Source organism: Physella acuta, unplaced genomic scaffold, assembly GCF_028476545.2.
Source record: "Physella acuta isolate Inbredline_101_S28 unplaced genomic scaffold, ASM2847654v3 ptg000518l, whole genome shotgun sequence".
Lineage (NCBI taxonomy): Eukaryota > Metazoa > Mollusca > Gastropoda > Physidae > Physella > Physella acuta.
The window spans coordinates 344,768-357,846 of NW_026732037.1; the positions used below are offsets into that span (position 1 = coordinate 344,768).

Sequence of the window (13,079 nt, forward strand, 5' to 3'; positions counted from 1 at the left end):
CTATTCGCAGCTGACCAGAACAACAGCTAGAGTGAAGCATCGAGTCATTTAGTGAGAGATAAGGTTAGCTCTTAGATAAGATTAGCTTGTACACAAGGAAGGTGTTCACACAAGCAACACCACCTGGTATAAGAACACCTATCTGTACACACGTTAAAGTTCTTGTCACACTATAAGCCTGTACATTGAAAAAAACTGATCGATTGTTGGATTCAATGAACTGGATGTTACAACATTGCTAATTTTTTTATGATGTAATTACGAAGTTTAATTAGCTTAATCGTTAAAAACAGGCCTAATTTGTTAACTGCCTTATGACCCCACCACTGTTATCCTCTGACTTAACAATTCCTCCCCCCCCCCTCAACTACACACACACTCTGACTGACCGATTTCCATCCCCCTCTGTTATTCTCTGAGTTACCTCCCTGTGTTATTCTCTGAGTTACCTCCCTGTGTTATTCTCTGAGTTACCTTTCCTCTGTTATTCTCTGAGTTACCTCCCTCTGATATTCTATGAGTTACTTCCCTCTTATATTCTCTGAGTTACCTCCCTCTGATATTCTCTGAGCTACCTCCCTCTGTTATTCTCTGAGTTACCTCCCTCTGATATTCTCTGAGCTACCTCCCTCTGTTATTCTCTGAGTTACCTCCCTCTGATATTCTATGAGTTACCTCCCCTAAAGCCACTAGTATCCGTCAAACAAAAGGCCAACAGAAAAAGTTAATCCCGTCTTTTGAATTCCTGTACAGATGAACGTCAGAATGTTGAGGGCTGTAAGCCTTTGGGGTGGGACGTTCTGTCATGGAACGTCAGAATGTTGAGGGCTGTGTGTCTTGTGGGGTGGGACGTTCTGTTGGGTGGGACGTTCTGTGGGGTGGGACGTTCTGTTGGGTGGGACGTTCTGTGGGGTGGGACGTTCTGTGGGGTGGGACGTTCTGTTGGGTGGGACGTTCTGTGGGGTGGGACGTTCTGTGGGGTGGGACGTTCTGTTGGGTGGGACGTTCTGTGGGGTGGGACGTTCTGTTGGGTGGGACGTTCTGTGGGGTGGGACGTTCTGTTGGGTGGGACGTTCTGTGGGTTGGGACGTTCTGTGGGGTGGGACGTTCTGTTGGGTGGGACGTTCTGTGGGGTGGGACGTTCTGTGGGGTGGGACGTTCTGTTGGGTGGGACGTTCTGTGGGGTGGGACGTTCTGTTGGGTGGGACGTTCTGTGGGGTGGGACGTTCTGTTGGGTGGGACGTTCTGTGGGTTGGGACGTTCTGTGGGGTGGGACGTTCTGTTGGGTGGGACGTTCTGTTGGGTGGGACGTTCTGTGGGGTGGGACGTTCTGTTGGGTGGGACGTTCTGTGGGGTGGGACGTTCTGTTGGGTGGGACGTTCTGTGGGGTGGGGTGGGAGGTTCTGTGGGGTGGGACGTTATGTGGGGTGGGACGTTCTGTGGGGTGGGACGTTCTGTGGGGTGGGACGTTCTGTCATGGAACGTGAGAATGTTGAGGGCTGTGTCTTGTGGGTGGGACGTTCGTTCTGTCATTGTTAGTGAGACGATTTGTTAAGTCAACTAGGGGAGACAAGTGGTCTGGTGAATTAGAAGAGACAAGTGGTCTGGTGAATTAGGGGAGACAAGTGGTCTGGTGAATAAGTGAGACAACGAATATCTTTAGGTAAACCTGTATCGAATGCCAAAGCATTCTTGTTTTAAATATTCAAGAGTTTCTCATTTTACCAGTTTTGTTATGAATACACATAGCCCGGTTTACTTCTTTATCATACAAAGAATAAAAACTGTATTTTAGGTACACACATCGAAATAAAGTGCACGGAACATCTGCAAACCAGCGGTTCCCAAATCTTTAAGGAGGGGCGACAATTAAATCAAGTGTACAGGAAAATATTATACAGGTCCAATTAAATCGTAATATCATTGTAGTTACGTTTTAATTAAGCACACTCAATTTAAAAGCTCTGATACATTTTTAGTAGCTCTTTTTTAAATTGGTTGACGATCGAATCGATTTCTAGATCCTTGTTTTGACAAAACATCAGTTAAAATCGTCCTTGGTCAAAACAAACTACAACAATACACAAACATTTTTAAAATAAAAAATAAAAACTAGTGTAAACGAAATGTTCTATTTATAGGACGTCCAGTAGCGTACGCAGGGGGGGAGCAGGGGGAGCGGCCGCTCCCCCTCTGGCCATTTTCAGCAAAGTGGCGCCTTTTTGGAAACTTTTTAAACTCAAAGTTTTAAACAATGATATTTGTTAACACATTTTTGGTCGGCACATCTATGTAAATCACAAGATTTCTTTTCATGCAACAATTAAGCATTATTGTACTAGTTTAGTAGTGTCTACGTTTACAACACGTATTAACAGCTGCATCAGTTTGCCATTCTAAAAATAACCATTACGATGCATTGCAATGTTTAAAAAACCTCTACGGTAGTACCACTTGGCAAGAGGGGTGTTAAGTTTAAGGCAACTGTATAATGTATTTGCTTACGAATAATTGAATTAGAAAATGTTATACATAAAACTTCACACACAATTACTTTATATATACAGTTTGAATCGTGTGATTAATTTTTTTTAAAATTACAATACAGGAACAAATACAACTGATGTGGCACCTCTATTTAAATTTACTTATGAGCAAACTGCGTAGTGGTGGGGAAATTTTGACGTCATCACGATGAAGTAGTGGTATTCTTACAGTGTGGGCGATAGTGATTACGATTACAAATTATATGAAACAGTTACAACCCCCTCCCCCATGGACCCCTCTGTAAAAAAATATTGTCATAATACCACTGCTACTTATTTAAATCTATTTCTGTAATATATATTTGTGTAATATATATTTGTGTAATATATATGTATGTTTAGAACAGTCATCTAAAAACTGACGCTATGTTCACTCTGAGTTGGTTATCTCCCCCCCCCCCTTCACCACCACAATTGTGTAGAGCGACATTAATGTCACACCTAGGTATACACCGGGTTGGATAATTGACCAAAAGTGAACGGACAGTGGTGAATGAAGTTGAACCCACCCCCCCCCCCCCTCCCCCAACCCAACCCGAACTGATCTGTTAAGTATATGTAGAAAAACGGGTAATGATGTACCAAAGTACCATGCCGCCAGAAAATTAGCTTTTTAAACGTAAAACTCTGTGAATATTGTTTTTGCAATTACCAGTAAAAAGTTGTGTGATCAATACAGTGATCGTACCCATACCTATCACTATGTTAAAAAATTATTTTTACAAGAACACAAAGAAGAAGTAGTTAACTAAAATATATGATCTGAACTAAAAGACCGATGTTTAGTTAAAAGTAGGCTGTTATTCCTTATGTTTTACTAATATTTCGAAAAGCGTGGTTTTATACCAACTCTGATTTTAAAAACTTTCATTATGCTGTAATACTTTAGCATTTATGATGACGATATATTAAATTCTGATTATAGACAAAAAAAATTTGTAAACACGAATAGTGTGAAACAATTTCATTATAATCTAAAGTAATTATTGATTTGTTTTGACATTTATAATTAAATGTGTAGATATATACATATTTATATTAAGAGAGTGATTATTTCCCCTTTTTCACTTGTCTTAAATAATTTCCCAGGAATTATTATGTAAGAAATTTTTTTACAAGAATTACAAAACAGATTGTGTTACGTTCATTGTTTTTGGTTGTAGTGTGTGTACATATATTTTTTTTTTTGTTTAGATTGATACAATTTTTGTTTTGTCGGCCTACATTGTGTGTTTTTTCTTATTTCTCCAGAGGGCTACTTTCAATTTATTTTACATCATAGCGAAGTAACGACATACAGCTTAATTATATATATATATATATATATATATATATATATATATATATATATATATATATATATATATATATATATATAATACACGTATATAGAACGTGTTAAATATTTGGCGCCTTTTTTGCTCTTTTCGCTCCCCCTACAACGAAAACCTGGATACGCCTCTGAGGACGTCTCCCTCACCACTACATTTTTTTCCCTTCAAGAAACAGCAATGTATTTCTAAAACATAAACTAATTTTGGTCAAGATTGGATATTTTGATCATTTGTGTTACTTTTACCAAAAAAGTGTCTTGAAAATTCCAATTAACTACTAATATTCAGTATAAAAAATTACCCCCCCCCCCCCATCCCCCACCTTGTATTAAAAGTCTGATCCTTTCCCAGCCACCTTTTTCAATAAGTATGACGTCATTTATGAGCAGCCCGTATTATTCTAAGGTCTATTTTTAATTAACAAATGAGGGCCTTTTTATGCATCTCTGACATAATTTCATTTACAAAACAAGAGTAATTTGTTATTCAGTAAAAGTATGTCCTAAAATGAAAAACAAGAATTTTATAGTAAAAGTAAATGAAATGTTATTGTTTGAATTTTACAGTAGCAAAAATTGATGCGGGGTAGTTCATTTCTTAAAACAATAACCATGCGCCCTATCTAGTGCCAAAAATATTTCCGCCTCGAAAATCGCGTCATTAGTAAATCCTCTTATGGTCTTTGTGACGTCACACGCCACCTTAGGAATGCGACATTCCACGAAGGAAGCGCCATGGAACAGTATGTGATGATGCGATGTCTGCTGTACTTCTGCTATGCTTGTCTATTCTGTGAGTTCTAGTTCCATTTTTTAAATTGCTTTAGTTAATCAGTGTCATTGTTTAGTAGAATTCATTGAATTCCATACGTCATGTTTTTTATTTTATTTTTTATTTTACATTTTCATTGTCTGGTGTAGCAGCTTTGACCGGTAACGATAATTTTGGAATATTGAACAGACTTCAGGATAGGTTCATAAATATGTTCTCTAATGTTATCTCTCCCTGCTAGAAAGTACACATTTCATTATACAGGGTTGCCGCCCCTCTATTAGACTAATTTCTCAGAGCGAGTGGATTATGTCCCCTTGATTATTTTGAGTTAATTTATCGCTAAAAAAACGTGAACAGTCCAAGCGTAAATATTGACAGGGGTAGTACTTTAGCGCGTGGTTTAAAAGTACATGATAACGTCAGATGTGACACAGGTGGTTGGGACCATTGGTGGGTGTGTGGGTGTGTGGGTGTCCGCGTATTGCGGTTAATGGCCGTCTGTTAGATGTGTTCACAGGGACCATTGGTGGAGGGTGTGTGGGTGTCGATATGATGCGGCCGTCTGTTAGATATGTTCACAGGGACCATTGGTGGAGGGTGTCAGGGTGTGTGGGTGTCCATATGATGCGGCCGTCTGTTAGATGTGTTCACAGGGACCATTGGTGGAGGGTGTCAGGGTGTGTGGGTGTCCATATGATGCGGCCGTCTGTTAGATGTGTTCACAGGGACCATTGGTGGAGGGTGTCAGGGTGTGTGGGTGTCCATATGATGCGGCCGTCTGTTAGATGTGTTCACAGGGACCATTGGTGGAGGGTGTCAGGGTGTGTGGGTGTCCATATGATGCGGCCGTCTGTTAGATGTGTTCACAGGGACCATTGGTGGAGGGTGTCAGGGTGTGTGGGTGTCCATATGATGCGGCCGTCTGTTAGATATGTTCACTTGACATGTGATCTAGTGTGGACATGTAGGGCAGTCATGTCATGGCGACTAGAATCGACTGAGCCAGACTGGGGACAGCCAGGCTTTGGACGGCCAGAAAATGGACGGTCAGACTGTGGACGGCCAGAAAATGGACGGTCAGTTTCTGGACGGCCAGAAACTGGACGGTTGGACCGTGGACGGCCAGAAAATGGACGGTTAGACCGTGGACGGCCAGAAAATGGACGATCAGACTGTGGACGGCCGGGTTGTGGGCGTTCATATGGTGGAATGGCAAATTTTGAACGGTCAGATTGTGGATGATTAACTAAAGATCCGCTATAAAGGGTTACCACGTGATTCGACAATGATCAGTTGATCAACTGTACAGTCAGACAACAAGAAACTCAACAAACATGTTTAGTGTTCAGTTAACACACAGGGTGTGGGGGGGGGGGGGGGGGGGGGGCGAATGAATTCTGCCCCGTGGTAAAGTGGTTCAAGACTTGAAGTAAAGTTTTATGTATTTAAAAAAACGTAACTATTAAAATTTGTATTTAATTAAATGGGCTACAACAAAATTTACAAAATCTGACAGTGCGTGTATTTTTAAGTGTTAGATATAAATACAAATATGTCATTAGATGTCACTTTTTATACATCTGTCATTGCTGACACACATACATCTGTCATTGCTGACACTCACAATTGAGAGTTGTCACAACTGTCAAGATGCCACTACTTTCTGCATACATGCCTTATCTGACATGACACTTGTTAAATCTAGTATGTATGTCACTGTTGACATCTGACATGACACTTATAAAATATGGCATGTATGTCACTATTGTCACATCTGACATGACACTAGCACATGTAAAACCTGATGCTGCCCTAAATAGCAGGTAAATTATAACTATAGTTCCTACCTTGTGGAAACACCACGCCGAAAGTTCGTTACACCAAAACTTTAAAGCCAGAATCTGATCAGTTTTGATACGATCGTAAACAAAAAACTCCAAGCAAGAGGGTGAACTCTGTTTTGATCAGTTCGTTATTTCACTGCCAAAATGTCTACGTTGATTTGATTAGTTTGTTGTAATGAAAAGTCCACGCCAAAACAAAATCTGTGTTTTGATCTGTTCGTTAAAAAAATCTCCAGAGCAGAATATCAGAATAGGAACTCAGTTTTGATACCTTCGTCAAAAAAAAAACCCTCCAAAATACAAACTCTATTTTGATACCTTCGTTAAAAAACCCCTCCAAAATACAAACTCTATTTTGATACCTTCGTCAAAAAAAAACGCAGAATACGAACTCTATTTTGATCAGTTCAGTTATCAATAACAGGGTTTAATTACAAAAGAATTTCAGATCCGGTTAATGGCTTTTAAAGGTAAACAATATGTATTTAAATAAGTCAGGGATCGACATGACCTCTCCCTTATCTACTGTCTACTTAACTGCCCCCACCCCTTCTCTCCTCACACAAACATTGGTGCTGTCTACGGGTTACTGAACTCCCTCCTCCCCTCCCCACACACATTGATGCTTTCTATGGATTACTGAGCTGCCCCCTTTTCCCCACCCCACTACACAAACACACACTTTGATGTCTACGGGTTACTGAACTGCCCCAACCCCAACCCCACACACATTGAAGCTGTCTTCCTCACCCCCCCCCCCACACACACACACAACCACACGCCTTGAAGCTGAATACGGGTTACTGAACTGCCCCCTCCTCCCCCCCCCCCCCCCCCCCCCACACACCTTGATGCAGTCTACGGGTCACTGAACTGATCACCATAACCCAAATGTGTTGCTAGGTAAACAATAACAAATGAGTCACGTGATGTGAGATTGAGACTTCCCCTACAGAACACTCCACCTGTTGGTGAGATTAGGGTCAAGCGCGAAACGATCAGATTAAAAAATGTTTGAAACTCAGGGCTGAGGCACGGCTGGGCGATGTTGGAGTTGTTTCCACCCCTCGGAGAATTTTGTTTTAGAAATTTTATTCAAAACTAAATTCTAAACTAGATCAAGTTATCCGTTTTATTCTCATTTTAAAAAATCACACTCAGGGGAGGAAATGTGGTTGGAACTTTTGTGCCAATGTGTGATGCGGGGGACGGGTTATCTTTCAACTGAATAGTATATTTTATGTTATAGACACGTGTAAACTATAACAAAAGTGTATCTTTACCCCCAGTTGTGACCCAACTATGTCAACAATAAAATTATTGAGAAAAATAATCCTGTGGGGGGAGGGGTCGTCATTGGGGTCTGACTTTTTGTGAAGATGTTTGACGAATGAGTAGACGCTTGTAAAAAGACGTTACTAAATTTTAATTGTTAGGGTTCAATCAGAAGTGGCTCAGAGACGATGTTGTATTTATGAAGGTTGAGAGATTTGACGTAGCAAATATTGTGTTCCTGTGGATTGGAGTAAAATGCCTGAACTCATCTATAAATGACACATGTGTTTTCTTTAAAAAAATGTAGGGTCCTATAGGATAGCGACCAGATTTACTAATAAACAAATAGGACACGGTAGAGAAAAGTGTGTGTGTGTGTATGTGTACCAAATGCAGATGTTTGCCATGTTTTCCTACAGCCCAGCAGACTGCCTCGAGTCGGGCGCCATCTTACGTCTGGCCACTGGGCAACACCACGGTCCACAGGGAGGTCATGGTTGGCAGGGACGCGCATCTTCCCGCCAACAACCAGTGTTTCCTGTTCTCTCAAGGTTACCGGGGGCTGCCCTACAGGTGAGGTCAAGGTTACAGGAGGCTGCCCTATAGGTGAGGTCAAGGCTACCGGGGGCTGCCATACAGGTAAGGCCAAGGTTACAGAAGACTGCCCTACAGGTGAGGTCAAGGTTACTGGGGGGCTGCCCTACAGGTGAGGTCAAGGTTACAGAAGACTGCCCTACAGGTGAGGTCAAGGTTACTGGGGGCTGCCCTACAGGTGAGGTCAAGGTTACCGGGGGCTGCCCTACAGGTGAGGTCAAGGTTACCGGGGGATGCACTACAGGTGAGGTCAAGGCTACCAAGAGCTGTCGTACAGGTGAGGTCAAAATTACCAGGGCTGCACTACAGGTGAGGTTAGGGCTACGGGTAAGGGCAATGCTACCCGGGACAGGTCAGGTAGGGACTGGCCTGCAGGTAAGAAAATGGCTACCGGCGATTACCCTACAGATGAGGTTAGAGCTACCGAGAATTGCCTAAAAGGTGAGTAAAACACTACCTTCGCCTTATTTACAGATGAGGTTATGGCTAATACATCTATCTTTAGCGGCTGGTGCTGTTTTTATCCACAGATCTCTAACCCTGGATGGTGAGGATGGAGATTTTGTGGATTTTTACCTGGATGGGAAGCTGGATTTCACCGACTTCGCTCTTTCACTTTTTGTTTATCCTCTGGGGGAGCCGAAAGGAACGTTGCTGAATTATTTGTGTCACACAGGTGAGTGATGGGATGCTGAATTATTTGTGTCACACAGGTGAGTGATGGGGTGCTGAATTATGTCACACAGGTGAGTGAATGGGGTGCTGAATTATTTGTGTCACACAGGTGAGTGAACGGTGCTGAATTATTTCTGTCACACAGGTGAGTGATGGGGTGCTATATTATAAGTTTTAAGCTGTTAAGAGAAACTATGCCCGACCAGCTGCTCTGCCATAATAACCATGAAACACTTTTAATGATCCGGCAGTGACTCTAGTCTTTCCGGCCATATGCCAAGAAAAATAGCTTGTACTGACGTCGTTCTTTGATGGTTTATCGAAAAACTTAAACATGCACATCTGTATTTAATAAATGAAATAAGCCCGCAATAATGCGAACTGTATAGGTTATCGTGATTAGCTGGATAAGATAAGGTAAATAGCCATGACGACTGTCGAAGGTCTCTTCTCCCCCCCCCCCCCCCCCCCCAGGTAACGTGATCAAGCTGGCTGTGCTGGAGGGTCTGCTCTTTGTTTCCTTCTGGGACGAGTACGGGGTTTCTGTGGGTGCCACGGCTCTACCGGACCTTCTCACCTCGGAGTCCTGGAGCCACATCCTCGTGTCCAGGCACTACGACACTGGCAGGGTCAAGGTCAGTCAACCAATCTTAAGTTGTTGTTTTTTTATCTTAAAATGTAAAAAAAGTTCATTTATCTTTCTGGATTTGACGGTCAATATGGCAGGTGAAGTAGAGTTCACCAGTTTATGTAACCACGGGACAATAATATTCTGAACTGCCGTTACTGTCACATTGCCAGGTATCTGTCAGGCTCATGGACATCCTACCGGCTCGAGTAGGAGATCCGATCTCAAGACTTTTGGGCTAGCAGTCTGGCGCTCTACCGCCCTACCGCCCTACCACGTCGACCATAAACGGACACAAATAACTTGCTCTGGGTGAATCTGGTACATGAAGTTTTTTGTCCTTTCAGGTTTATCACAACGGAGCGATGGTTGAGGACATTGATGACGATTTCCCCAACCGGATCCGGCTTCCCACCAGAGGGTCCATCCGGCTGGGCAGTTCCCAGAAGGAGGAAGACGCCAGGTTCAGGGGCCGCTTCGCCTGCTTCCAGTTCTACACCACCAACCCCACGGAGGCTGAGGTCAAGGCCGCTGCAGACTTCTGCTTGCCAGATCGCTGGAAGGTCGTCCCCCAGAGTCAGTGCTACTTCCTGTGTGGGATGATTTGTTTGGAGATTATTGGTCACGTCTGTTCCCTGTATCTGTCAACCAAAATGTGTTACCAAAAACATAAATAAACGGAGTAATGTTATAAAAATAAGATTTTTTTAGTATCGTTTATTTGTTATGTGTTTGTGAAAAACTGAAAGTACTTTTTTCATTTGTTTTAAATTGTGTTAGGACATACTTTTTTCTAACTAATGATCCAAGTGTATTTTTTGTTTACGTCAGTTGCCATGGAAACAAAGCTAGTGAACGGTGTTGAGAAAGAATGTGTACGCAACTATGTTGCACCTTTTGAGGACGACGAGCCAGAACCCAAACCTTGTGACGTCATCAACATGGCGTGCCTTGCATCCGGTAATGTTGGTTGTTTTTTTTTTTTTTAATCCGGTATTTATATACGATCAGATAATTAATTTTTGGGTTCTCCTGTGGATTATCGATCAATAAATTCCTATGATTCGATTATGTTAGCTCTAATTTTTTATTGTCCTCTAAATTGAAATTAAGCCTCGTCTAATGTCCTGATGAATGTCCTACTGACTGTCCTGCTGACTGTCTTACTGACTGTCCTACTGACTGTCCTACTGACTGTCCTACTGACTGTTTTACTGACTGTCCTACTGACTGTCCTGTTGACTGCCCTAATGACTGTCCTACTGACTGTCCTACTGACTATCCTACTGACTGTCCTGTTGACTGTGGTACTGACTATCCTAATTACTGTCTTACTGACTATCCTAATTACTGTCTTACTGACTATCCTAATTACTGTCATACTGACTGTCCTACTGACTGTCCTAATGACTGTCCTACTGACTGTCCTGCCGACTGTCCTGCTGACTGTCCTACTGACTGTCCTACTGACTGTCCTACTGACTGTCCTACTGACTGTCCTACTGACTGTCCTAATGACTGTCCTACTGACTGTTTTACTGACTGTCCTACTGATTGTCCTGATGACTGTCCTACTGACTGTCCTATTGAATGTCCTACAGGTCTGAACTGGAAGTCAGTCCTAAAGAAACACCAGTGGACGCCCAGTGCTAAAGACAGCGCCAACTATCGTCTGGTAGAGAGGGGCGTAGTCCCAGCACCTGCGGATGGCCTTGTGTTGGGGGAGGTGATGACAGTCGATAAAAAGGTCAGAGGTCAGGGTGTGAACGTTAAGTTATAAGCAGATTGTAGTTCTCTCACAATTTTTTTTCAATGACGGATCTGGTCCTGACCCTGGAGGATGCCTAGTCCAGTTCTGCTCAGCACGTAACAAAACTGACCAAATGACGTCACAAAACTGACCACATGACAGTGACCACGGCATACTTGATACGAATATTAGCAACGCAGTATTGACCACACAATATTGGTCACATTGCTTGTTGCAAATTTTCTCCTACCCCCCCCCCCCCAGGAAAAAGTCTGAAAAAAAAACGGTGGGCAGGGGTGTAGCGAGGGGGGGGGGGGGCGGGGGTGCGGACCGCACCGGATGACACCATTTAGAGGGGTGACACCAAGGCAAAAAATAGCAAAATATATAGAGAAAAACTTGAGGGGGTGTGCAAATCGAAAGTTTGAGGGGGGGTGCAAATCGAAAAGTTGAGGGGGGTGTAAATCGAAAGTCTGAGGGGGGGTGCAAATCGAAAATTTGTCGCTACGCCTCTGGGGGGTGACACCATTATGTGCCGCACCGGGTGACACCCGACCTCGCTACGCCACTGACGGTGGGCATGCTTCAGAGGGGCGGGTACCTTGCGGGAAAGAGACTGCAAATGTTCGTGACCTTTAACTTCCTGTCCTTTTCTGTGACAACTAGAATAACCTTTTTAACTCTAAGATTAGAGAGCTCTCCGTCATAAATCGAAACAAGAGTTGACAAAAGAAAAAAGACTTGAAATTAAAGCATCTCCCTGTTTCAGCTGTGTTCCCGCCTGTGTCTTCGTGTCGAGGGATGTAAAGCCTTCTCGTCCGTGCTGCACACGGCCAACACAACACGGTGTGTTCTGTACTCACGAGTCGCCGAGTCCACACGTGCCGAGCCAGGTGCCGTGTACTTTACGCTGGTGTAAACACAGGTGTTGGAGACTGACACTACGATGATACAGTGATAATACTGACACGGATGGCTGTGGTGGATAGGTGTCGTACATATTATAAACATGTTGAGTCCCCTGATAGATGGCAATATTTGAAAGCCTTAGAGTGGTGTTAAAAATATGACAGAGGTCGTCCATTATTGACGTCACGCTTTTGAACTATTTTTACATCCCATAACAAATGAAGACACCCCCCCCCCCCTTTTCCGACTACCCAAACACTAAAATTGTGCAATAACTTAAAATTAAGTTTTAAAACTCTCAAATAGCCACACAAAAGTCCGAACCCTCTTCCACAGAACTGAGACATCATAATGGATGACCCTTAATAAAAACGCCTGGTTTTAATAGAGGACATTCAATCAATTGCCTAAAAGATTATCAACTTTTAAACAATACATTTTTCACAAAAAAAAACAGTTATTGGGGTCATCCATAAATGACGTCACGCTTTTTTTGACGATTTTTACCTCCCCCCCTCCCCTCCGTCACAAGTCGTCACAAAAAGCCAGACCCCCCCCCCCTAAAATGACGTCACACCTCAACCTACAACCCCCCTCAAAATTGCAGTTGAATTTATTAAAAACATCGATATTTTTCCAAAATCTTGTCTAAACTATTACAATTTATTAAAACAGTTATCTAAATCGCGAAATAACGTCTAAAATTCGTTTTCTAACATTGCTTTTTATAATGCAAAAATGTGACGTCGC

At 42.7% G+C, this 13,079-nt stretch overlaps 1 protein-coding gene across 1 annotated transcript; it reads left to right on the plus strand.

The window, feature by feature from the left end:
• Positions 1–4,605: 4,605 nt before the first annotated feature.
• Positions 4,606–12,817, plus strand: LOC131945003 (uncharacterized). The gene is made up of 8 exons (XM_059305936.1): positions 4,606–4,672; positions 8,193–8,346; positions 8,898–9,043; positions 9,517–9,677; positions 10,018–10,246; positions 10,502–10,630; positions 11,272–11,417; positions 12,190–12,817. Exons 1-8 carry the CDS (start codon positions 4,615–4,617, stop codon positions 12,337–12,339), a joined length of 1,173 nt encoding a protein of 390 aa, XP_059161919.1. The 5' UTR covers positions 4,606–4,614; the 3' UTR covers positions 12,340–12,817.
• The last annotated feature ends 262 nt before the right edge of the window (positions 12,818–13,079 follow it).

Coding starts and splice junctions, on each gene's coding strand:
- LOC131945003 (XM_059305936.1), top strand. CDS start 4,615: ATGGAACAGTATGTGATGATGCGATGTCTGCTGTACTTCTGCTATGCT. Junction 9,044..9,516: donor GAATTATTTGTGTCACACAG/GTGAGTGATGGG, acceptor CCCCCCCCCCAG/GTAACGTGATCAAGCTGGCT. Junction 10,247..10,501: donor CTGGAAGGTCGTCCCCCAGA/GTCAGTGCTACT, acceptor TGTTTACGTCAG/TTGCCATGGAAACAAAGCTA.